We start from the raw sequence: 26,025 nt of genomic DNA on the forward strand, positions 1-26,025 counted from the left end.
GTTTCAAATGAGTATCCTGAAAGACACCACGGGTTAGGTTTAATGATAATATTTTGTCCGGGTAACACCCAGCCTTGCGAATATTTGGAACTGATTAATTTTTTTTAGGCAACGAAATTTTTTTTTTTTTTTTGAAAATTTTCATTAAAACATTTTCATAACCTTTCCTTTTCCTTTTTCTTTCCATCCAACTTGAAAAGTTCCCATAAAACTTTCTTATCAACTCGGTTATAATCTTACCAAAGGCGAGCTTACTCTCCATATCCTACCGTTACCACTAAATCTCTTGTTTGCAAGGAACCTTTGTACCGACAACCCTCCCCTTTTCACTACAACAACCAAATAATTTCAAAAAATGTCTGCCCCTGATGCCCGTGCCTTCCCTCTCGCTGATGCCGAGTTGACTAACCAGATCCTCGATCTTATCCAGCAAGCTTCTCACCTTCGTCAATTGAAGAAGGGTGCCAACGAGGCCACCAAGACCTTGAACCGTGGTATTTCCGAGTTCATCATTATGGCTGCTGATGCTTCTCCCATCGAGGTTGTTTTGCACCTTCCTCTCCTTTGCGAGGACAAGAACGTTCCCTACGTCTTTGTTCCCTCTAAGGTTGCTCTCGGCCGCTCCTGCGGTGTCTCCAGACCCGTTATTGCTGCTTCCGTCACTTCTAACGATGCCTCCCAGCTTAAGGGCCAAATCATCCAGCTTAAGGACAAGATTGAGAGACTTCTTATTTAAAGGAAAATGGAGTGCTTATGAAACCCTTTTTTCTTTTAAAATTTGAAAACAAAAAAAAACAAAAAACAACATCACGAAAACTTGATAAAAAAAACTTAGAAGACGAATAATGACCTATAATGACCGCCAAATATCCTACTACCCTGACTGTAATGCTTACACCCCATAACCCCACCACCATCTTGATAGATTAATGCTCCATAAATACGTTTGATGAATTATGTACTATGAAAATCTGTAAAAATGACGTCTATCTGAGATGTTTTGATAAAGAATCGATGGCTGATTTACAATAAATATAACTCTTTTTTTTTTTTTTTTTGTGAAGATCAATACATTTATTTATGTTCCTATCTGATTAGTAGAGATTTTTCAGAGACAGGTTGACTTTTTATGTATTGCAATTGGTGCATGTTTTGCTAGTGTACTTACTATTCACTTATCGTAGAAAGCCTTGTGCCTGTCAATTAGAAATTGAAGGAAAGGCTCTGGGGAAAACGAGTAGTGCATACCTGCCATTAAATTTCTGTTCATTCCCTTGTTTATTCTAATACTAACCAATTCTTGGGGTTACAAATAACAGCAGTAGTACTCAATGATTTTGTAGTTAGTATATATTAAGAAAGATGGTTGATTGTTATTATTTATGTTCCCGACTTCGGGCTAAACCCGTCAGATCACATGATGCCTGAGTAATTTTGGGACTTCAAAAACACAAAAAAGAAACGAAATAAAAAAGTATCGGACTTGGTCGGGCATAGCGGTTCACAGTTGAATCAACTCGGATTTTATATTGACCCTTTAATTGAATTCTTGTTCAGGACATTGAAAAACTGTGCTTTCAATCTATCGTCAGAACCCGTTGTGTGTTTGAGTTTAGTGTTGTGGAGAAGACAAGTTTTGCTAGTTAATTCTTTAAAGTATAAAGAGCATTATATTTCCTCACCTGTTTTTTTTTTTTTTTTTTTTTTTTTTAATTCCTATCCACTATCCACTATCCATTCTCCATAATTCATAATCCAATCTTCAATAATCAACCATTCTAACTCCACATCTCAACAATGCCCAAGTACGACGTCATCACCCGTTCTCTCAAGGCTTACGCTAAATCTCCTGCCATTAAAGCACCTGTTGGTGTTTTTGTAGGCGGCACTTCTGGTATTGGTCTCAATACTGCTCTTGCATTTGCACGAGCTACTGCGGCTTCCGAAGAGTCTCCCAAGATCTACATTGTAGGTCGCGACCCCATCAAGGCCTCCGCTGCCGAAATTGAAATCAAAAAACTTAATCCCAAGGCTGTCTTCAATTTCCTACAACATGACCTCCTCTACATTGAACAAGCCAAACGCGTTTCCAACATTATTAACAACCACGAAACAAAGGTCAACCTCTTGTTTCTTTCCCAAGGTTGCTTCCCTGCAGGCGGCCGCCAGGAAACTTCCGAAGGCATTGATTCCAAGCTGGCAACAGCATACTATACTCGCTGGTCGATCATCAACGATATTCTGCCTCTTTTAAATGGCGCTGCAGACGCCGGAGAGTCTGCACGCGTTGTTTCAGTTCTTGGTGCTGGGTACGAGGCCACTGATATCGATGCAACAGATTTTGATCTCAAGAATAGCTACTCGCTTCTGCGAGTTCTCAAGGTGGGTCCTGCTTATAATACCATTGCCGCTGCGCGGTTTGCATTCAAGTATCCCAAAGTCTCTTTTATCCACACCAGTCCTGGTTCGGTGTACACTAATGTGTACCGTGATGTTCCATGGTACGCCCGCTATATTATGACGGCTATCAGCCGTCTTATTTCCACGACACCGGAAGTTTCCGGTGAATACCACTTGTATGCTGGTCTTACTGGAGAACAGTTTGGACCTGGTGAAGCGCACATTCTGAACAACAATATGGAGGAGGCTTATTCCGAAGCTGAAAAGAATTCCAACGCCGGGTTGTTTAGCAAGGACTTGGAGAAGCAGCTTTGGGATCATACAGAGGAGGTTTTTTCAAAGGCAGTAGAGTTGGACGCTACTAAATGAGGAATAATTTAGTATTTGTTAATGAGTAATTTTTTTTTATAAGTAAACGTATATGAATATTTATGAATTTCTAATTGAAAGTTGTATATTTTTTTTTATGAAATCACTGAATAGGCGTATCTGTTGGTCACGATATTTGCATATTTTTTCTTTTCTTTTCTTTTCTTTTTTTTGATAAGAAGATCGAGGAAAGGCTTTAAGCCATAACTTTTCAATTACGGAATATTCTTTTTTCCCCTGAATTTTCTTCTCGAACAACTTTCGAGGGTGTCGGTGTTTGGTTAAAACTAGTTAGTTTGTGTTATCTCCGTGGGGTTATCTCAAATTGGGAATCAGTTGTAAGGTTTCTCCGCGGAGCTCAGTCGCTTAACTTTTTTTTGTCCGTGGACTTAACTATTCAACTAGCTGGTTTAAGTCTTGTCTTTGATGTTTGTATGTTCACACTCATAAGTAAAATGATTTTTAACACCATTATTCTCTTAGCCTCATCAGGTAAGTCAAAGTGCAATACTTTAAATGAAAAAAAAACTATATAAATGAATGAAAGCCCTTCTTTTTTATTTTATTTTTTATTTTTCATTCAATTCTTCAGAAATCAATCCCTTTACTTTTTTTTTTTATTATTCATTATGCCTAACTTTGAAACCATCACCAAGTCTCTTCAAAACTACGCCAAAAACCCTACAATTAAAACCCCTGTGGGTGTTTTTGTGGGTGGTACATCAGGCATTGGTCTCAACACTGCAATCACTTTTGCACGCGTCAATGCTGCTTCTGAGTTTCCTACCAAAATCTATCTTGTGGGTCGTGACTCTTCCAAAGCTATAGAGGCTGAAAATTTAATCAAAGAAGTCAATGCCTCTGCAGTTGTCAATTTTTTGAAGCACGACATGTGCTACATTGAACAGGCAAAACGTGTTGCCAATATTGTCAAAAATCATGAATCAAAACTCAACCTCTTGTTTGTGGGTCAGGGTGGGTTCCCCTCAGGTGGCCGATCTGAAACAGAAGAAGGTATTGACAGAAAAGTGGCAGTGTGCTACTACACTCGCTGGCAGGTTGTTGACGACTTAGTTTCTTTGTTGGCCAAGGCTGCAGAAGATGGCGAATCTGCCCGTGTCATTACTGTTCTTGGTGCTGGTCGCGAAGCCAAAGCTGAAACATTAGACATTACGGATTTTGAAATGAAGAATAATTACTCTGTGATGCGTATTCTTTCAGACACTCCTGCTTACAATACTCTTGCTGCTCAACGCTTTGCTCGAGAATACCCTAAAGTATCATTTATTCACACCAGTCCAGGGTTTGTTACCACATCGGTTTTCCGTGACACTGCTTGGTATCTGCGTCCGTTTCTTAAGTTTGCGACTTGGTTTTTCGCAGTTACACCAAAAGTTTCTGGAGAAAGTCATTTGTATGCCGGCTTGACTGCGGCTGAGTATGATCATGGAGCTCACATGTTGAATCAAAAAATGGATGAAGTTTATACCGAGGCTGAGAAGGAAAGCAATAAGGGCCTATTTTCTGTGGAATTACAGGAAGCATTGTGGAAAGACACGGAACGGGTATTTAACCTAGCGATTTCTCGAGATGCTTCACAGTAAATTGATTAATATTAAATTTATATTTTTTAGCGTCTAATTTGAATAAACCAATTATTGGTAAATTTATATATATATATATATATTAATATTTAATATTTAATATTTAATATTTATAAAATAGTTTTAATAAAAAAATTTTTCAAGATTGTTTCCAAGTTTGGTAAGTGGATGGAATTGAAAAAGCCTTGCGGGGCAAATCTCTCACAAGACAATAAGGTGGGGAAATTGATTTGTCCGATCGGCTATTAAAATAGAACTTTATACCGATGACTGATTTCTTAATATTTCCCCACACTTTTGTCTTTAAAAATAATCTTTGTTATATTTGAATTTGGTTGAGACTAACTAAAGCTTTAGAAAAAAATTTGAATTCTCAAGATTTGCTGAGCTTTCAATTAGGCTGGGGAAGGGGGGTTTCCATGATCTCATAGTTAAACTAAATAACAGACCTTAAACGGTCATTGTTATCAAAATTACACGTGACATTCACATGACTTACCGACTATCACATTCTTTGGCCCCTCGAAAATTAATTTTTTTTTTTTTAATTTTTTTTTTTTTTTTCCCTGCACATGAAAAAACCCGCTCATTTAGGTCTCCTGTTTTTTATTCTTCTTATTTTTGGATTTTTCCAAAATCTATATAAACATTTAAGATTTTCTTAGTTCTTAATAAAAAAAATTTTTTTTTATTATTATTTCAAGAAATCTTCTTTCCCTTCTATTTAAAACCCCTTTTCCACCCATGACGACAGCTTCTCCAGGATCGTCTTTTATTTGCTATTGCACATTCGCTCATTTAATTTCAAAATAAATCATTATTTACCATGTTTTCTATGGGAGCTACCCCACCCTCCTCGTCATCCTCCTCGGCTGCGTCCTCCTTCCAAGGCGATGACTATCTTGCAGCTCGGTTCTCTAAAGCTGCTTCAGCCGCTGGTGCCGCCACTCTAGCGGCGGCGGCTGCGACTGCATTCAGTACACGAACCAGTAAACAAAAACGTACAAAATACTCTTCTGATATCCGGCACACCCCCACCCGCAATCAAAACATTCTAGATAACTCATATACTTTGAAACTGGATCAGGAACAGCAGAAGAAGAAACAGGCACCAGGATTCATTGAATCAACTAGAGATCATGTGGTTGACAAGGTAATAGAAACAATTCTTGCGGCCAGTATTCCAGAAGCTTCAGATTCTAACGTCAAAGCTGATTCGGAGGCATTAAGTCAAGATGAAGACGAAGAAGATGATGATTCAGAAGAGGAAAATATCCAGGACGAAGATGAAGACGAAGACGAAGAACTAGACGAAGATTTGACACAAAATTTCGACACAAAAAAAAATGGCCTAGTAGGATTTGATTACCAGCAACTGATAGACTCAGATTTAATAAACACTCCACAAAATACCCGTCCCAGCAAAGTAAGTGCTTCCGATAACAATGACTACAACACTATCGAAGTGGTTTCCGGTACATCTGCCAAACGCAAGAGAAGGAAATCAAAGCACAAACCCCAGCAAGAGCTATCGCTTTCGATTCTTGCTTCCAACATTCGCAAGCTAAATTCAAGGTATGTAACATTTCATTAAACTCATGCTTATGGGCATAAAGAGTTGTACTTTTTTTTTTATCTTTACCCCCACAAAACCTTATTGTCTCTCTTTAAAAAAAAAAAAAAAGAAAAAAAAACAAATCTCACAATGTTCCCCCTTCTGAAATTCTAACTTTTATATTTACAGAGCTGGTCTCTTGCTCCAGCTACAATCCAATGTGGTCCATATTCTTTCCTGGCATCAACCCTCAGCCACCATCTCCATTCTCATTCTTTACGGCATAATATGCTTCAATCCCCACCTGCTTGTTGCTATGCCAATCATCCTCATCCTTTTCGCCATAATGGCTCCCGGATATAACCAGCGACATCCTATACCTATCGAATTGACCCCCACGCAGTTCTACCGTCACAAGCTTGGTCACAACTTTGCTGACGCTGAGGAAATATTTCGCGACGAACAAAACCTTGTGTTATCGGCGCGCCAAGCCCAAGAACTCGAAGAGCGCCGCATTCAGGAAGAAGAACATGAGCAACAACGCGTGTTGCGCGAACGGTTGCGCGATTTACAAAATATGCTTTCCGCCTTAATCAAGTCTATTGAAACTCTCGAAATATTTGTCGCGCGAGTCGGCAGCTTTGCAGATGAAGAAAAGGCTACGGCCATTTACCTCATCCTTTTAGTTACCCTTGTTACAACTGTTTACTTTGCATCATTTGTTCCTGTAAGCTTTGCCATTTTATGTGCAGGCTGGACCCCAGTTCTTCTTTTGCACCCTAAACTAGGCCGTTATGCCAAAAAGGCCAAGGACAAGTACCTTGATCTTGACGAGCCTGTAGTGCTGGACATATTAAATTATGTACAGGAAAATGATGTTATTATTGATGACCCCCCAGAATCCAGAACTGTTGAAATATACGAATTACAGCGCCAGGGTCTCACTCCGAGACAATGGACCCCATGGGTTTTCACAACTGAAATCTACGACATGACAAGCATTTCGCGGCGTGCCAAGGAGCGTCCCGTAGGGTCACGATTCATGGGCGATGTTAGACCTCCTAAGGGCTGGATCTTTTCAGATGACTGTCCTTGGGAAGAAGATACTCAACCAAAGGATTGGGTGCTTTACCGTGGACTGCGCCATGTCGACATTGATCTTGACACTAACTGGGTATATGATTATTCAATTCCTGGCGGGTCACCTGAGGAAAAAAATCGTAGACAGAAAGCCAAGGAAATGAAGAAAAAACGATATGCAGAGCTAGTGGATGCTGATGAATACTATATTCCTAGCACATCTGAAGGCGAAGCAAACTTTGATGATGACGATGCCAGCGATGACTATTTATACGATGGCGATGAGTATTATATGTATGGAACAGAGTCTGTCAATGAGGCGAAAATCAAAGCCATTGAAGAACAAGACTTATTGGTACGAGGTGAATGGCGACGCCGGCGGTGGATCCGCAAGTGCTTTCGACTTTGAACCTCGAACCTTTTTTTTTTCTTTCTTTCATGGAAGAGCTAATGAGCATAATTGGTTTAATAATTGCATATTTTAATTAAATAATACAATCTTTTTTTTTTTTTTTTTTTTTTTTTTTGAAATTTTATAAAAATTAGGGGAAAGAAAAAAAGACTAATTTAATTTTTAGTGAATAAAGAATGTCACACACACTATTTTAATTTGATGATTGTGAGATTAACTTTAAAGATTATTGTTATTAAGAATAAAAAATAGTTATTAATTATAATAGATACAGCATTTATTAAACTTTTCTCTTTAAAAATAAGAAATTTTCAAAAAAAAAAAAAAAAAGAATATTTGAGAAAAAAAAATTTTCAGCATTAACAATTTGTTATCTAGGAAAGCTCATGATGATCCATTGTCATGTGCTATATTTCCTAGTCACAAGCTAGCCTAAAAAAAGTTTGAGATTTAAGACATGTGGTAAATATCTCTGTGTGGTTTTCAAGGAAATGACAAAACTGGATTTACTTGTATATTTTTTTTAGCCAATCTGTTTTTTTATAGATTAAATCTGGCAATAGCCTGATGCACACCGTTTGATTTTATTTCAAAATCAAAAGAGGCTCATCATAGAAATATATATATATATATATACTCCATTCAAATAATTCATCATGGTTCTTTTCACATTATCTCCTAACCTTCTTATCAATTCCAATAGAAATACAATCTTATCAAATTTGAAATAAAAACTTACTATGACAAATACACTTTCTTGCACAATTATAAATCTCGACTTGGCAATGTCTCCAGTCATTGAATTTTACTCAGACAAACCAAGAACGGTTTCATCGAAAAACCTACCACAGGCATACTTTTATGATCCTTCTGTTGTTATTTCTAACCAGCAGACTCATTTCAGTACCAATCTTGCTGCAAACCTATACGAGCCAACCCCAGATTTCTTCTTGTCAATGTACTCAACACGCAATGCTACAAACATGTTCCCGAACCAGTTTCGGTATGTGAGCAAAAAAACTCCAAACACATTTTTTGAACCTGTAATATTCGAACCGCCAATACTTCTTGGAAATTTTAAAAAAATTAAAGACAATGAAGTTGAAGCAATATGTAATAATGAATACGAAGAAGAAGAAATGGCTTATGGTCAAGAACCAGAGCCTGCGGCTACAAACGAAAGTGAAATCGTACACTTGCTAAAAGATTTTCATTTAATAAAACTCTAGAAAAAAAAGATTTGTATAAAGAAATGGAAAATATTTCATAAAATTACGTTTCCTCTAATGCCTGCATCTTGACGAGTTGATAATACAATCCCTTCTTCTCTAACAATTCATAATGGGTACCTTGCTCTGCAACAACACCCTTATCAAACAAGTAAATTACATCTGCATTTTGAATCGTAGACAATCGGTGGGCCACAGCCACTGTTGTACGACCACGAGCAGCAGAATCCAGCGCTTCTTGTACCACCTTTTCCGACTCGCTATCCAGTGCAGAGGTAGCTTCATCCAACAGCAAAACCTTGGGATTGCGTATCAAAGCTCTTGCAATAGCAATACGCTGCTTCTGGCCACCAGACAAAAGTGTGCCCTTTGTTCCTGTATCTGTATTGTACCCTTCAGGCAACCCCATAATAAACTCGTGTATATTTGCCTTTTTGGCAGCCTCGTAAATAACCTCGTCATTAACAGTCTCCACCTCATCATCTGACAACCCAAGTAAAATATTATCCCGGATTGTACCTCCAAACAAAACAGGTTCCTGTTGAACAAGCCCGATAACTTTGCGGTACTCGCCAATGTTAAGTGTCGTTACGTCCACTCCATCAAGAAGCACCTGACCCGCCAGTGGATGATAAAACCGTTCAATCAAGCTAATTGTGGTACTCTTACCACAACCAGATGTTCCAACTAATGCAACATACTGCCCTTGTTTCACTGTTAAGTTTATCCCGCGCAATACAGGCACATTAGGCCGTGTGGGGTATCTAAAATGAACATCCCTAAACTCAACATCACCAATAACATTTTCCAAAACATCACCTTTTGTAGATGTTGGATCAATCGTGGGCTGTACATCAAAAATCCGGGCAATGTTTTGCGCCGCTTCCTTGGCTTTGCCCATACTGGGCGCATATGAAAACACCTCGCCGGCATTTTGAGCACCAAAAACAACAGCAATAAAGGCTGTGAAAAACATATAAGCATCACTTATACCTTTGCGAATCAGTGTCGAACCATACCAAAACCCCAATCCCATAATGCATGGTACCAATCCCTTTGACAAACCGTAAAAAACTGCCGAGCGTGATAAGGGAATTCTTGAGGCTTTAACTTGAGCTTCCACAGTTTGAGAATACGTTTGACACACCAATTTCTCCTTAGTCAATGAAGCAACGGTTCGAATAGCACCTACACTTTCACACGCATACTGGCCAGAGTTGGCATAGGTCTTTTTAGCTCGTTCTTCGAGTTTTAGCAAGACATAAACACGCAAAAACCCGCAAACAACAAGAACAGGCACACAGGAGGTGCAAACTAAACCAAGACGCCAATTAATGACAATAGACATGATGATTCCACCAACAACCACTGCCAAACTGTTTAAGATTTGACCCAGTGTAACACCACCAAGGCCTTCGACGCTTTGACAATCCTTTGACAAAGTAGAAATCAATGCACCAATGGAGTTAGAATCTTCGTCAAAAAATGCAATATCCATACGCAGATAGTGTCCAAGAACACATTCTCGAATGCGTTTAACTAGAATGCTGGTATGGTAGGTAAATGTTCCCAAAAGACCACAAAAACAGAAAAACTCAAGCCCACCTAGAAGTACAAAATACCCAGAAAGAACGCCGACTTTATGACTCATGTAACTGTACTTGCTTGGTGGTACCATAACATTGTTCAAAATTTGACCATAAATGTAGCCCATTATGGGGAATCCTGCGCCGCAGCAAAGAGCACAAAAAGAGCCAAAAATTATAAGTTTATTGTATCCAGTAGTGAATTTAGTAAGCTAGAAATGGTTAATAAAAAAGGAAAACAAAGGGGGAAAACATACATAAATAGCAAGCCATATAGTAGATCGTTTTTTTTGCTTCAAAAGACCCTTTTCTGCCATATCATCAAGCGCTTCGTTGGATACAGATCTTGATTGAGTATTTGAGGTATCAGTTCTAGAAATTTCTTGATGAATAGTTTCTGTGTACTCTTTTTCATCCTTATAGCTTTTATCTGAAGAGTGAGATGTTGGGTGTCCATTATCTGACTTGATTTCCTGGGCTTTTACCAGCATATAATAAGCACCCTTTTTCTCCAGCAATTCATGGTGAGTCCCGGTTTCAATAACGTCACCAGAAGACATAACCACAATTTTATCAGCTTCCTTAATTGTTGACAATCGGTGTGCAATAACAATGGTGGTGCGGTCAGCTGCCGCACGATCCAAAGCGTCTTGAACAACACTTTCTGATTTGGTATCCAGAGCAGATGTCGCTTCATCCAGCAATAAAATCTTAGGTTGCGAAACAATAGCACGCGCGATGGCAATACGCTGCTTTTGTCCTCCTGACAATAAAACACCCTGTTGTCCCACATTTGTATCAAGGCCATTGGGAAGCTTCTGAATAAACTCCCATGCGTTAGCTTGCTTGCAAGCTTCTATAACTAGATTTGATTTGTCTTCTTCAGTGGCATTCTCGTAAGGTGTTCCAATTAATCCATAGGAGATATTTTCAAAAATGGAAACACTGAATAGCGTTGGTTCTTGGGAAACCAAAGAGAGCTGACTTCGAAGCCATTTAACATTAAACGAAGAAAGTTCCACACCATCTAGTTTAACTGATCCACCAAGATAAGAATAAAATCGTTCAATAATACCAATAATTGTGGATTTCCCTGACCCCGAAGCTCCTACAAGAGCAACTGTTTGTCCAGGCTCAACAGTAAGTGAAAAGTCTTTTAAAACAGTAATATTTGGACGAGATGGGTACGCAAATCTGACATTTTGAAATTCAATGCGACCAGAAAAGGTCTCAAGAATCTCACCTTCGCTGGAGGCAGAATCAATAATTGGAACACGGTCAATTGTTTCGTAAATTTTTTTAGCAGCACCAATAGACTTTGTCACGGATTGAAATGCGGGGGCGATACTTCCAAGACTTGTTGCACCAATAATGATGGCAGTTGCAACAGTAATCATAGCACCAACATCCATTTTCCCCTCTGCAATATATCTAGTGCCTTGCCAAAACGCAAGACCATATGACCAATAAATTGTAAGAAGCAAAAACGCAACCATGATGGCGATAGTCATGCCACATTTTGCAGCCTTTGTGTAAGAAATATAAACATGGTAATCATATTTTTTCCTAAGCCGTGATTGAATTCCAAAAGCTGTTGCAGTTCTGATAGCACTAAGAATACTTTCTGCAATTGATGAAGCTTTAGAAAAAGCATCTAAAGCAGCAGTAGTGTACTTCATAATAAACATAGAAGCAATGGCCATGGAGAAAAAAATTGCAAAAACAACAGAAAATAAAATAAGGGTGAGGCGCCATGAACGTGCAAGCCCAATGACTATAGCGGCAATAAAAGTAGCAAAGCAATTGAAAATCAAGTTTAGTTTTTCAGATATACCTTCTTGAATAAGGTTTACATCGGAAGTAATTCGATTGGTAAACTCACCAGGACCAACCTTGTCAAAATATGCAATATTTTGTCGTAATATAGCTTGGATATAGTGCTCACGAATTCGTGCGGTGAGTACATCACCGCGATCAACAATAACAAATGTCTGAACAGCATCAAGAACACTTATTGCAATAGCGAGGTAAACGAAATAAAGTGTGTTATGGTTGACTGCACTTTGGAATGCATCAGCACCTTGATTTGTTGTCAAAAAGGTTGAAAAGTCGTTTGTCAAACGGCCCATGACTAAAGTAAATAATGGAAGCGCTGCACCAGAAGCAATAGAGGCCAGTATTGATATGAAGATAAGAAACAAATCGAATTTGGTGGCATATCTGAATAACGTAAAGTATGTAACCGTAGTTTGTGGTAATATAATTTGATTTTTTAAAACTTCAGTCTCCTCCTCAGTACGTCCTTCATAACTAAGACCCTTGATGTAGTAATAGGGATCAATGACATTATCCTCTTTTTCATCCTTCGTTTTAGATTTACTTTTTTTTTCTTCAACTAGAGAATCAACCGTGATATTGTGAACAATATTGTTCCCTTCTTTTGATGGTTTATCTGCTGGCTCGTTAGAAGTTAGAGACGAAGCTTGGTCATTTTGTTTGGCTTCAATGCCAAAGAGACGAAGCTTAGATGGCGGCATATCATATATGGATAAAAAAATAAGATATGCTATGTTTTCGGTATTTAAATTAATAGAATAGAGATTTTCATATCTTTTATATTAAAAATAAAAAAAGAGAAGTGAGTAAAATTGCAAGTTGTTGGCATTATAATTTTTTTTGTCCAAGAGCTTTATGCGGCAATGGAAGGGCTGAGTCAGAAAACTATAAGAAGGCTTCTGCAAAGTTTTTTTTTTATAAAAAAAACAGCTATAAAAAGTATATGGTCAGTTTTATCTGCAAATCTGAGCTGTAAATAAAAATACGAAAGTCTTTTCCCTTGTGCAAACAGAAACGTTGGTTATGATATGCTATTTTGTACTTGTCTATGGGTGTAATTAGTAGAGACCAAATCTGCGTAAGTGATGATGATCTTTGCAGGCTTTTTAAATAAAGACTGGATCATCATCAGGACGACATACTGAGCTATCCCAAGAGGAAACCAAAATCAAAAAAAGGGGAACGAGCTGAGTCAAAAGGAATGTGGAATCTAGTTGTTTATTTAGACTATCAACATAATTTAATAACTTTTAATTATAACATTTTTTACAAGATACGCTTGAAACACGAATTCAAGTCATTTTGCGGGGAGATTCGTATTATCCCAGCAATCGTTTTTGAAATAAAAGATAACTTAATAGAATTACAAGAGGTTGTAAGAAGTAAAAATAGCAGTTACTGAAATCCTAAATTTGTCTATTCAAGTTTATTGTTAAAACACGAAAACCCATGGACTTAAATAAAAAAAACAAATTTCCTTCTGTTCAATTTCAATGTTGACATCAATTCTATGCTTTAAAAAGAAGTCACCAATTGACAAAAACAAGTTCGTTAATTTGGACATAGGAAACTTTAAATGAAGCTTGTAATTATATTTTATGCTATTTCTGGCATATTTTGGAAAAATACTCCATAAGATACCATATATAGATATATCAGCTATTTTGTTCTTTGTTTTTTATTCTATCTCAAAAGTTTGCAATATCATAATCTTTTTAAAACCCTTTTACAGCAAACATATTTATAAACTAATTATTCAGCATTAACGTAACAACATAAGTCCCCTTAAGATTAATTATATTAAAGATTCTCTAGATTAAAGATGCTTGAAATAATGTTTTGATGCTAATATGGTAGTTTGGTTAAGACTAGCAAGGGTCTCTTTGTTGTTGCTTTAAGATTTAAAGGCAGTCATGCTTACCAATTACAGCTGTTACAGAACTGGTAACTGTAATATTCAGAACACGCGTCAACAGTCCAAAACAATCTCTTTATTTAAAAGTTACCCGGACTATAGGCGGTATCTTACAGCACACCACTTATTGCAAGCTCTGCAAAAGGTAACTCAAACTAACTTTCAGTATCTCTCAACCGAAGCAACCATAACATGGCACCGAAACGACCACATCCCTCACTTCAGCCTAAAAAGAGGGCTAGATATCAGATTCCTGGAGAAGAAACCGAGACTTACGGAGGAATGTCAATGGAAAACCCAGCAATGACTGGAGAGCAAGAAGACGTGCCCCAAGACCAACCTACTACAATTGACGCGGAAGAAGAAGTACAGGTCACGGAGCAATCTGCTCCAACACAACCCCAGCACTTGGTACCTCAAAGCACAGTTACATCGAAACAACTAGCTGAAGATAACAGCGTAACTATTTCTCAACAGGAGATTTACGGCGACCTTACCGATGAAAACTCTCTTGTTCGCGCATCACAATCTCCCAAAGCAAATAAGCCGAGAAAAAACCGGTCCCCTTTAAAGCCAGGACATGAGCAAATAGTAATGCAAGCGTTTGAAAAGGCGTATGAAGAATATACTTCACAACTCAATCATTCTCAAGAAGATGAAGATGTGTTTCATGATAGTTCGGACCCAAAATGTTGGGATCTCCGGATTTGGAAAGAGGTATATGAAGGTGCTTGGAAATCTGTGCACCAAATGGAAAGCAGAACCGACTTTGGTACTGTTGATACTGTGAAGGAGTTTTATTTCAATAACAGAAAAACATATCGACATTTGAAGGCCGTGTTGAATTCTATACCGGGTGTAGAGTTCAATACTAAAACTGGTGCGTTTAGTAATCTCTCTGATGAGGCCTTGACAATCCTTTCGGCTCAAAAGAGTATGATTAGATTCCTTGGAAATAGCAAGCGGCCTTTCCTTCTTACAGAGTATTTTGAAAAACTTGATAGTGGTGCTGTCAAGGGCTGGTTTAGAAAGGTGCGGAAAGAGGCGCCGAATCTGTCAGCTCTTATACGCGACAACCCAAACCCTGTTGATGAATTGTCTTCAAGTGTAGGTACTTTGACTGCCCCAGCACACTCTGTGACCTCCCCTTCCTTAGTTGCAATCAATAAAGAGTCAAGCAATGATCTTGTGAACGAAACTATTGATACAGCAAATCTACCGCAGCAGATTATTCGGTCAGGAAACAACTCTATCTGGCAAAGAAAACAACAAGAGGTTCCTCAGGGAAACAGAGATCGAAAAGGTTGGTTTACAAGACTAGTGGAGAGTGGGAAATTTAGCTATGATGAACTCGAGGCACTACTTGTACACATTAGTTCCAAAAATGTGAAACCTTCTCTTGCCGCTGAATTGAACAATGATAATGACCAAGAACTTTTTCTTAAAATGAGCTACCTTTCCGGGTTTCTTAAGAAAGAAAAGGAAGAGCAACCTTCTTCTTCCTTTCTACCCCCACCGCAGCAGTAATTATATTTGATTTGATGGAAATTTTTTAATGAACTTTTTTTATTTTGTTTTTTATTTAATTTATTTAATATGTTAGCTTATTTTTTGAAATTCTTTTGTTGATGTAGTTGAATAATGCCATGAATTACTTGCTTAAATAAAAAAAAAAAAAAAAAGACGTAGCAATTGCTTATATTTAAAGAAAGTAAACTTCTAATGCTTTAGAAATAGGTAACTGAGATTCATTATTTAAAGCAAAATAGAGAATTTTAATCTGAATAAAACTATAATTAATGTAATTATCAAAGCCGCACTTTTTTGAAATGAAAGAGATTTTTTTTTAAAAAAATACAACCCCCATGTTCATTCTGATGAAAAAATCCTAGCAATAGTAGTTGATTACTATCATAAGACCTGAGTAGATATATCTAATGAATATTACACGGATCCCTTTATATCACCTATAAGGTTCATTTTTATTCATTTCTGTCATTTAATAAGCTCAACTTCATCATCATCATCATTGATAATTATCAAACCTTGTTGCAAAATTCCGACGCCGAAGGGCAAAGCCCATGGGTGCCGTGGCTTTGCCGCACTTTGTATGAGGATTTGTATATCCGATTTACAGATACAAACACACCTGTATCAGACTAATAACTAGCCACACTGGTGCCACAGTAACACGCATTCCGAATTGTGGCTTGCGTGACCACATACACACTACTAAACACTGTGCGGTAAGCCAGTTCCCCCACTCCCCTGTCTTGTCGGATTTTCCTCAGAATTTCCGTCTAATAACACTGGGTAAGGGTTTCCTTTTCTAGAGTATAAAAGGCAGCAAAATTTCCCCAAAATCACACAAAATTGCGCCATTTCACCTGACCTCCTCTCTAACTGACCCACCACCAACAAATACTACTATCAACTATCTGCTACTCCAAAAGCTTGTTTTTTTTTTTTTAATATAAACAGAGCCCTGGGTAAATCATATTTTATTCCTAATTCGGTATGTCTGCTACTTTCGTTTTTGCCTTTTTGCGGGGTCCTGTTCAAAGGTCCCTTAAATGTTGTGAGCGGCTCAGTTGATTGTCCGTCGGCCCCCGGTCCAAAACATTAAGTACGTGATGGATTCTGGGTTTCTGACTTTATTTTTTAAAAGAAAAAAAATTTTTTTTTTCCTTCATAATTACTACTCCCTTCATCAATCACTGCCCGTTATCGTGAGCCTTAATAGACATTAATAAAGATTTAAGCCGATACTAACTGAAATGTAGACTGCTTTTGTGTTATCGCACGTTTTTCATCGCAATCCGCAAATTCACACTTTATCTACTATTATTCAAAATGGCTCCGCTTACCGTTTCTCCATACTCCTCTATGAATATTCATGATCATCCTGAAAAGGTGATTGATTCTGAGGAGAGTTCCGAATCTCTTGTTGTTCGTCCTCTTAGCACTTCTGCTGCTAAAGTGTTTGGTTACATTGAGACGGATACCGGTTCCTATCATGCTTATTTTAACCACGATCTTCATACTGTCAGCGACAGCGACGAAGATGCCCTTTCAAGTTCACCATCCTCCTTTTCTTCTTCAGTAAAGCTCACCAGTTTCAATACTCTGGTTGAAGATATAAAGGCCATTTTAGGTCCTTCTTCTGGTATTGACAGTGATGACGTTGATGTCTCATCGATAATGGAAACAATGCGTTCTTATGACCCTCGCGAAAACTCGCATGAATGGGGAAAGTATGCTCTGAGTGATCCTTCTGCCGGATACTCTCGCAACGGCGTAGACGAGTGCAACGATAAGGCCAACCTTCTTATCCTGGTTTGGAACCCAAAAATGGGATCCATGATTCACGATCACGCCAATGCCCATTGTGTAATGAAGATTCTTAAAGGTTCGCTCGTCGAGACTCTTTACGATTGGCCTGAGGACTATAAAACTGATGAAGAGTACACACATCATACTCTTGACGTCAAGAAGACTACTGAGCTCCGTACTGGTGACGTTGCTTACATGTCTGACAAGCTTGGTCTTCACCGCATGACGAATCCAAACCCTGATGATGTGGCTGTTTCTCTGCACCTCTACACCCCTCCATATGCTGCAAAGTTTGGCTGCCATGTTTTCAATGAAGCTACTGGCGAAAGCACGCATATTCCCATGTCTACCTTGTACTCTGATAAGGGTGTGATTTTAGGGACCAACGGCTGTACCTGCTAATTGTGATTTACATCACGGTAACTTGCTTTTAAAAAAATCTTTGTTGAGCAGAGTTTTTTCAAGATCTGGAGCCTTTATTTTACGAGTTATGATTTTAAATTTGTTTCTGTTTTTATTTATGTAGAAAGTACTAATACAATTTTTTTTTCCTTTTAATAATAAAGGTGATTTCGATCACAGCAAAATGAATGTGTTATAAAGCTCTCTTTAATTCTGTAACAGGTATAGCGAATTCTTTCTCTTTTGTTTGGAGTAAATTCGTGATTGGGATATGGTTTAACACGGGTATTTATGGTTCGGTTGTTGGTTCTTATGTAGCTGCTAGGTGAACTGATTAAAATTTGACTCTGTTTAGGGGAATGGTTCAAATTCAAGGTATTATTGGAATCCATGTGTTCAAATAAAGAATCACTGACAACGTTGAATGTTGTTTCTAAAGACGTTATATTAGAGCTGGTATGCAATGGCTCCGCTTCCGGGTCTTCTAAAAACATCATTTGTAACGGTAACACATTTGAATCGTTTATCAGGGCTTCTGCCAATACATCATCTTTTTGTAGTGTATCTTGATTTGGGCAATATTCGCCATCAAAATCTGGCCATAAGTTTGGTATTGAATCTTGGTCTGCAATAGAAAACGTAGAGGTGATATAATTCTTACTTCCAAATATTTGTCCTGCTGGCTCCGACTGCTTAGAGCTCTTACTATTGTCCTGTCCATTATCCTTTCCATTGTCTTTTCCATTGTCTTTTCCATTGTCTTTTCCATTGTCTTTTCCATTGTCTTTTCCATTGTCCTTTTCAATTGTGCTCTCTGGGTATTCAGGTCCAGTCGGGTCTTTATTAGTGGCCATTGAAGTTTGAAAACAATTGTGCAGGGTTTGTGTTGTTGACAAACCCCTGTTTGTTGTGATAGTTTTGTTGCAAAAAAAAACACAAACGGCTGTGTTAGCGGTTTGTTGTCATAGCAACGTTAACAAAAGCTGTGTTTTGAGAAAAATAAACAACAGAAAAAAAAAACTCCACCCTTTCCCCTTTACTGATCCACATCAATTTTCACATTTTTTTTCTATTTCTTCATAAAAACTACATTTCCCTCAGTTTACAATGGGATATTTTTCAGACTCCGATGATGGCGGAGCTTCTGTGAAGTCCACCACCACTCGCAAACGTGTAGCCAAATCTAAGACGTTTGTTGTTTCTGACGACGACGATGAAATGGACGATATCAATGGCAACTTCTCTGATGATGATAACGATAGCGATTTCGGACTCACTTCAAAAAAAACAAATTCTTCTGGTTTTTCTAAAACTAAAAAAACAAACACGGTAACTAAAACGGCTGCTGCTGCTCCTAAAAAGCCTCGTGCCAAAAAGGTTGCTACAACACCCCTTTCTGAAACTTCCGCAAACGAGGTTGGCGAAGAGGAATCAAAGAGTCTTCTTGATCATTTTGCCCAAGAAACTGACGACAAAGAAAATAACCCTGTTAATGGTTCCACCCCTAAGGGAAAAAAAGATGCATCCTCCCAATATCAAAAGCTTACCCAGCTTGAGCACATTCTGAAGCGTCCCGATACTTATATTGGCTCTGTCGAGCCCACTGAAATGAAACTCTGGGTCTTTGATCCGGTATCCAAAGACATGGAGTTTAAAGATGTCACAATTGTTCCTGGTCTTTACAAGATTTTTGATGAAATTCTTGTCAATGCTGCAGATAACAAAATTCGCGATCCGTCAATGGATATCTTAGAGGTTAACATTGATGTTGACACCAATACAATTTCAATTTACAACGGTGGCAAAGGTATTCCGATTGAAATCCACAAGAAGGAAAAGATCTACATCCCAGAGCTTATTTTCGGCAATCTTTTGACATCGAGTAATTACGATGATAACGAAAAGAAAGTCACTGGTGGCCGAAACGGTTATGGTGCAAAGGTATGATAAAATAAAAAAAAAATCAATATATTTTTTTTTTCAAAACTGACTTTCTTTTTAGCTTTGTAACATTTTCTCGACAGAATTCACTGTTGAAACAGCCGACAAGTCTACCAACCAAGTCTACAAACAAACCTGGACAAAAAATATGTCTCAGATTGGAAAGCCACACATTACGAAAAATACCAAGCACAAAGAGTATACCAAAATCACATTCAAGCCAGACTTGTCTCTTTTCCATATGGAAAAGATTGATAATGATCTTCTCGGTGTTTTATATCGACGTGTTTACGATGTTGCTGGTTGCATGAATGAATGTAAGGTTCTTCTTAACCACGTCCGCCTTCACATTAAAAACTTTAAGAGTTATACCGAAATGTTTGTCAAGGCTCTAGAAAAGACTGCCAAAGAAAATGCTGTTCCTGGAGAAGAGTCTGAGGCTAATAAATCACCCGTTATTGTTTACGAAAAGATCAATGATCGATGGGAAGTTGCCTTTGCAGTCTCGGATGGCTCATTTAATCAAGTCTCATTTGTCAATTCTATTGCCACTACCAGCGGTGGTACACATGTCAACTACATTGCTGATCAAATTGTAAGCAAAATCACTGAGCAGATCAAAAAGGCCAAGATTCCAATCAAGAATTTTCAAGTTAAAAATAACATGTTTTTATTTGTCAATTGTTTGATTGAAAATCCTGCATTCACTTCCCAGACTAAAGAACAACTTACCACAAGAACCACTGCTTTCGGCTCCAAGTGCGTTTTACCTCCAGAGTTTTTGAAAAAGGTTCTCAAGACTCCCATTCTTGACCGTGTTCGAGACATTGCCACTCGAAACGCAGATAACCAAATTCGCAAAACCGATGGTGGCAAAACCCGTCGTATTAAAGGCATGGCTAAGTTGGAGGATGCTAACAAGGCTGGTACAAAAGAAGGATACAAGTGCACTCTTGTTTTAACAGAGGGTGACTCAGCCATGGCCCTTGCCGTTGCTGGTTTGGCTGTTGTTGGCCGTGATTATTATGGTGTTTTCCCCCTCAGAGGTAAACTTTTAAATGTCCGTGAAGCATCTCACGATCAGATTATGAAGAACACAGAAATTCAATCCATCAAGCAAATTATGGGTTTACAGCACAAGAAGCAGTACTCATCTACAAAGGAGTTGCGATATGGTCATATTATGATTATGACGGATCAAGACCATGATGGAAGTCATATCAAGGGTCTTATTATCAATTTCCTTGAGTCTACATTCCCTGGATTGCTAGAAATTCCTGGATTTTTAGTTGAATTTATTACACCTATTGTCAAGGTTTCTATTTTAAGAGGAAAAAAAGTTACTGAAGTTATCCCCTTTTATACCATGCCAGAATACGAATCTTGGAGAGAAACCACTGGTAAAGAGTGCACATGGAAAAAGAAGTACTACAAAGGTTTGGGTACGTCTGATCCAACAGAAGGAAGAGAATACTTTTCTCGCCTGGACAAGCATCTCAAGACATTCCATGAGCTAGAAGCTGAAGATAAGCCTCTTATTGAGCTTGCATTTTCCAAGAAGAAGGCTGACGATCGTAAGGACTGGCTCAGACAATTTAGACCTGGCACCCACTTGGACCCTAATCTTGACAATATTCCCATTTCTGAGTTTATCAATAAGGAACTCATTCTGTTTAGTATTGCAGATAATATGCGTTCCATTCCTTCAGTCATGGACGGTCTCAAGCCAGGTCAGCGTAAAGTCATGTACGGTTGTTTCAAGCGTAACCTTGTGAATGAAATCAAGGTTGCCCAGCTTGCTGGTTACATTTCCGAACACACTGGGTACCATCACGGTGAACAGTCGCTCGTTTCGACCATTGTCAACTTGGCTCAGAGTTTCGTTGGTTCTAACAATTTGTATTTGCTGATGCCCAAGGGCTCCTTCGGTTCGCGTGCTGCCGGCGGTAAGGATTCCTCTGCTCCTCGTTACATTCACACAGAGTTGAATCCCATCACAAAGTCCATTTTCCACCCGTCTGATGAAAACATTTACAATTATCTGGAAGATGACGAAGCTACAGTAGAGCCCGAGTGGTACGCACCCATCATCCCCATGATTTTAGTTAACGGTTCTGAAGGTATTGGTACTGGTTGGAGTACCAACATTCCTCCATTCAACCCTGAGGATATTGTTAGTAACATTCGCCGACTCATGAATGGTGAAGATATGGATCCTCTTACCCCATGGTACCGTGGTTGGACTGGTTCTCTTGACCGTCTCCCTGACAATAAATTTCGGGCCTCTGGTATTGTTAACCAAATTAGCGATACTGAGCTGGAAATTACTGAGCTGCCGCCTCATACTTGGACCATCAACATGCGAGACTTTTTGCTCAATCAGTTGCGGGACAAGCGTGACAATAAAGCTGGTTGGATTGAAGACTTTACAGAAGATCATGGTCTTGGTGTGAAGTTTAATATTACCCTCACGCCAGAGGAGATGGAGAAGACTCTCAAGGTTGGTCCATTAAACCGTTTCAAGCTTACTTCCACAGTCAATCTTAACAACATGGTTGCATTTGACCCTCAAAACCGCATCAAGAAGTACTCATCTCCTGAAGAGATGATTAATGATTTCTACTACGTGCGCTTAGAATGCTATCAAAAGCGCAAAAACTTTTGGTGCAATTTGCTTAAAAACCAGCTCATCAAATTGACACAGCAGGCCCGCTTTGTTAAGATGATTATTGACAAGGAAATTATTGTTACAAACCGCAAAAAGATTGATATCATCGAAGATTTGCAGAAGCATGAGTTTCCATCGTTTGGCAAGGATGGTACTCCCAACTACATTAAGATTAAAGATGATGACTCGTTGGAGGATGGCGATATTCCCGAGGGTGTTGAAGATCCTCGTAAAAACAAGCCATCATTTGATTACCTGTTGGGTATGGCTATTTGGTCGCTTACAAAGGAACGCTATGAGCGATTGCTGAATGAGCGTGACAATAAAGAGACAGAACTCAATGTGCTTTTGGGCAAGACTCCAAAAGACTTGTGGAATGAGGACTTGGACGTATTTTTGGAAAAGTGGGAAACCTTTTTGGAGGAAGATCGGGAGCAGCGCGAGGCTCTTATCCCCAAAAAGAAGCAAGGCAAGGGCAAAGCCAAAGGTAAAGCTAAAGGTAAGGCGCCGGCTAAGAGCAAGCGCAAGCGGGATGACAGTGACGATGACGGTGATGATAGTGATGAAGATTTTACTGTGTCGGCCAAGAAAAAGAAAGCAGGGGATACCGGGGGAGGTACAAAGGCTGCGCCAGTGAAACGAGCGCAGAGGGCAAAGAAACCGGCGGCCACGTCGACACTTGACGGGTTTATTACCAAATTAGAGGAAGAAGAAGAAGATAATGAGAAGAATGTTAGTGAGAAAAGGACAACGACAAGTAGTAGGGGTAGTAACACTAGCAATGGTACTATCAAACACACTAGTGAATTTGACAAGAGCCCGGAGGATTTGTTTTCAGCGTTGTCGAGTTTTTCTTCAAGTACCAAGCCCAAGGAGACAGTGAAAAAGGAGGCCAAAGAGACTGATTCTGAAGATACCAAGCCCAAGCGTCGGGTTCTTTCGAAGGGCCCTAGCGCGGCGTCAGTCAAGTCGAGTTTTATTTCTAATATTCTTGACGACAGTGATGATGATATTTTCAGTTTTAGCAGCGTCAAGAAGAGTGTCAAGCCTAAGAAGGAGGAAACTGTGTCGCCTGTAAAGGCAACTGCTGCTCCAGCTTTGTCAAAACCCTTGTCAACTACCTCAAACGTTAAATCTGCCGGGTCAAGCCGAAGCAACTCGAGGGCATTGTCTGCGGAAATTATAGAGGACAGTGATGAAGATGCGGATTACGATTTGAATGAGGGGAAGAAAGAGCAGGATGAAAAGGACGATGAAGTGGAGGATGAAGAAAAAGATGAAGAAGAGATCATGCCAAAGAAACGGGCGGCTGCTAAACCTCGCAAGAAAGCTGCAGCATCTGCACTTGTGATTGATGATAATGATAGTGATGTTGAGATGGAGGAAGTGAAACCTGCGCCCAAGAAACGAGGTGCTACCAAAGCACCTGCCAAGTCATCACGCAAGAAAGCAGACGTGAGCGATGTGGAAGAAGTTGATTCGCCCAAGCCCAAGGCAAAGGTAAAAGCAACTAAGGCCGCAGCTGTGGTGAAGAATAAGAAGGAAGTTGAAGATGATGATGATGATGATGATGATGATGATGATGATGATGATGATGATGAAGAAGAGGAAGTGACGCCGCTAGGACGAGGCCGACCTGCGCGACGGGCTCGCGGGGCAGCGCCTAAACGATACGCCTTTGATTCTGACGAAGAGGAAGAAGAAGATGATGATGACGACATGTTTGTGGTGGAAGATGATTGATTAGATTTGGATGCTGTATTTATATAGAAGGAAGAATTTCTACTGGAATATATTAACTTGAATGTGATAAAAAAAATTTTGAATTCTGTTTTGTTTTTTTTCTTATATTATTTTTTAACAGTCCAAAGTCAACATTTTTTTCAAATATAAACCAATTTAGCAGAGCAGAAAATATAATATGAGCAGCATTGTTTTTTCAAAAGCAAACAACTTTACACCTGCATTTAAACCAGCTCGTTTTGGGGCCTCAATTATTTCGGGCAGCCCAGCCAAGGTTGAGGTTCTCCCCGAGTCGCCTTCAATTTTGTCATCTTCATCATCATCTGAGGACGATGAAAACACGAGCGAAGAAGAGGGTAATTACCAGAATAACAACAGCAGCAAAAGAATGGGAAAGTTGTTGGGAAGAAGTATGAGCAGTGCAGAAAAAACACACTGGCGACTAGTTGGAAGTGACCGAGACCGGGGGTGTGAGGCAATGGACTACGGGGCACCAATGATGCCACGATACCCTGCGTTTTGTAAGAAAAAAGAAGGAGAAAAAAGAACGGGAGGAACGGATGGGAATAGAGATGGGAATAGAGAAGGTGAAATGGATACGGAGGTTGTTGCAATAACGCATTATGGAGCAGTGCCACGAGCAGAGAATGAAGAGGAGTTTGTGTTGCGGATAGATTTGAGGGATGCAGGAAGGTTAGAGCAGGCAAGAAAGAGTGGAGAAAGAATTGGAGAAGAAGAAGAAGAAGAAGAAGAAGAAGAAATAAATAGCAGACATATAAGAGAAGAACGACAAGAGCAAAGCCAAGTTGAACTGCGGATGCCTGTGATTGAGGTCGAGCCTCGTGGCGGAGGGACTTTGTTTTCTGAGCAAGACGACGATGATTCTGGTAATAGTGCCGAGGATGACGAAGACGACAATGAAGACGACAATGAAGATGAAGATGAAGAGGAAGAAGAAGAAGAAGAGGAAGAATTAAATTCCCCTACACAAGCTCGATCATCTGTTTCAGGATCCTCCTTGATCATGCCAGTACCCTTGACCAGTGCTCCATACCCGGCCACTGTCGCCGCAACAAGTTCTATTTCCATGCCACCTGCTTCTACAGCTTCTCCAGCCGTCACTGTACGATCACTTGCCGCTTCTGTATTTTCCTCCACTGCTACCACTGCAACCGCAACTGCTACTGCTACCGCTACCGCTGCTGGTAGTTCCAGGCGCGCTCCAACAACTGGGAGACCAGCTCGTAGCGGTACGTTCAGGTTCGCACCACCAGCATCACAGCATTCGTCTTACGCTAGTCCTCTTGCGCATCCGTTCCATCGGGCACCGATTATGCGTGTAGCAGGTTCTTCAAACAATCACGGGAGTGGCTCTGCAACAGCAACAGCAGCGGCAACGACAACGACAACGGCAACGGCAACGGCAACGGCAACGGCAACGGCAACGGCAACGGCAACGGCAACGGCAACGGCATCGCCGACAGTATCCAGCTCGTCGGTGTTTGCACATAGACTGTGGCGGGGTTACTCTGCTAGAAACAGATCTAGTGCAGGAACTAGAAGCCAACAGAGTAGTAGCAGTGGCTCGTCGCCAATGCCGGAACCGGATTATATGAGAGTAAGTAGGAGTCCTGGACAAGTTGGAGGGTCGCCGCAAAGGCAGCAAGGACAACAAGAGAGTGAGGATGTGGGAGGGTCGACATGGTGGAGTCGAGTAGGAATATGGATTAGAAGTGCAGCCATGTGTGCGTGGTGATGAAAAAAAAAAAAAAAGTCAAATATTTAGAAAAACAACAAGACTTATTTTCCTATTTAGGTAATTTAACTACATGGTAATGAATGATCAACATTTTAAAAAAATTTTTTTTTTCAATTAATATTAAGAGATTGGAAATAATTCAAAACAAATTATATATATATAAAAAGAAACGACATTAAAGAGCTCAAAAAAA

The 26,025-nt window shown here is 39.4% G+C and overlaps 10 protein-coding genes across 10 annotated transcripts; 8 read left to right on the forward strand and 2 right to left on the reverse strand.

Annotated features, from left to right (window-relative positions):
- Window positions 1-355: 355 nt before the first annotated feature.
- Window positions 356-736, forward strand: SAPINGB_P001629 (uncharacterized protein; the record flags this gene model as incomplete). The annotated part of the gene is made up of 1 exon (XM_031996350.1): window positions 356-736. One exon carries the CDS (start codon window positions 356-358, stop codon window positions 734-736), a length of 381 nt encoding a protein of 126 aa, XP_031852241.1.
- A 1,061-nt stretch (window positions 737-1,797) lies between these two features.
- Window positions 1,798-2,769, forward strand: SAPINGB_P001630 (uncharacterized protein; the record flags this gene model as incomplete). Its single annotated transcript, XM_031996351.1, has 1 exon — window positions 1,798-2,769. One exon carries the CDS (start codon window positions 1,798-1,800, stop codon window positions 2,767-2,769), a length of 972 nt encoding a protein of 323 aa, XP_031852242.1.
- A 629-nt stretch (window positions 2,770-3,398) lies between these two features.
- Window positions 3,399-4,373, forward strand: SAPINGB_P001631 (uncharacterized protein; the record flags this gene model as incomplete). The annotated part of the gene is made up of 1 exon (XM_031996352.1): window positions 3,399-4,373. One exon carries the CDS (start codon window positions 3,399-3,401, stop codon window positions 4,371-4,373), a length of 975 nt encoding a protein of 324 aa, XP_031852243.1.
- Window positions 4,374-5,199: 826 nt separating this feature from the next.
- On the forward strand, window positions 5,200-7,417 carry SAPINGB_P001632 (uncharacterized protein; the record flags this gene model as incomplete). Its single annotated transcript, XM_031996353.1, has 2 exons — window positions 5,200-5,948; window positions 6,118-7,417. 2 exons carry the CDS (start codon window positions 5,200-5,202, stop codon window positions 7,415-7,417), a joined length of 2,049 nt encoding a protein of 682 aa, XP_031852244.1.
- Window positions 7,418-8,692: 1,275 nt separating this feature from the next.
- Window positions 8,693-12,772, reverse strand: SAPINGB_P001633 (uncharacterized protein; the record flags this gene model as incomplete). The annotated part of the gene is made up of 2 exons (XM_031996354.1): window positions 8,693-10,447; window positions 10,493-12,772. The coding sequence occupies 2 exons, from the start codon at window positions 12,770-12,772 to the stop codon at window positions 8,693-8,695; spliced, it is 4,035 nt and encodes a 1,344-aa protein (XP_031852245.1).
- A 1,406-nt stretch (window positions 12,773-14,178) lies between these two features.
- On the forward strand, window positions 14,179-15,513 carry SAPINGB_P001634 (uncharacterized protein; the record flags this gene model as incomplete). Its single annotated transcript, XM_031996355.1, has 1 exon — window positions 14,179-15,513. One exon carries the CDS (start codon window positions 14,179-14,181, stop codon window positions 15,511-15,513), a length of 1,335 nt encoding a protein of 444 aa, XP_031852246.1.
- A 1,326-nt stretch (window positions 15,514-16,839) lies between these two features.
- On the forward strand, window positions 16,840-17,721 carry SAPINGB_P001635 (uncharacterized protein; the record flags this gene model as incomplete). The annotated part of the gene is made up of 1 exon (XM_031996356.1): window positions 16,840-17,721. One exon carries the CDS (start codon window positions 16,840-16,842, stop codon window positions 17,719-17,721), a length of 882 nt encoding a protein of 293 aa, XP_031852247.1.
- Window positions 17,722-18,129: 408 nt separating this feature from the next.
- SAPINGB_P001636 (uncharacterized protein) lies at window positions 18,130-18,575 on the reverse strand (the record flags this gene model as incomplete). The annotated part of the gene is made up of 2 exons (XM_031996357.1): window positions 18,130-18,154; window positions 18,226-18,575. 2 exons carry the CDS (start codon window positions 18,573-18,575, stop codon window positions 18,130-18,132), a joined length of 375 nt encoding a protein of 124 aa, XP_031852248.1.
- Window positions 18,576-18,828: 253 nt separating this feature from the next.
- Window positions 18,829-24,073, forward strand: SAPINGB_P001637 (uncharacterized protein; the record flags this gene model as incomplete). The annotated part of the gene is made up of 2 exons (XM_031996358.1): window positions 18,829-19,662; window positions 19,724-24,073. The coding sequence occupies 2 exons, from the start codon at window positions 18,829-18,831 to the stop codon at window positions 24,071-24,073; spliced, it is 5,184 nt and encodes a 1,727-aa protein (XP_031852249.1).
- Window positions 24,074-24,251: 178 nt separating this feature from the next.
- Window positions 24,252-25,829, forward strand: SAPINGB_P001638 (uncharacterized protein; the record flags this gene model as incomplete). Its single annotated transcript, XM_031996359.1, has 1 exon — window positions 24,252-25,829. The coding sequence occupies one exon, from the start codon at window positions 24,252-24,254 to the stop codon at window positions 25,827-25,829; it is 1,578 nt and encodes a 525-aa protein (XP_031852250.1).
- Between the last annotated feature and the right edge of the window lie 196 nt (window positions 25,830-26,025).

This window comes from Magnusiomyces paraingens, assembly GCF_902498895.1.
Source record: "Magnusiomyces paraingens strain CBS 517.90 genome assembly, contig: contig1, whole genome shotgun sequence".
Lineage (NCBI taxonomy): Eukaryota > Fungi > Ascomycota > Dipodascomycetes > Dipodascales > Dipodascaceae > Magnusiomyces > Magnusiomyces paraingens.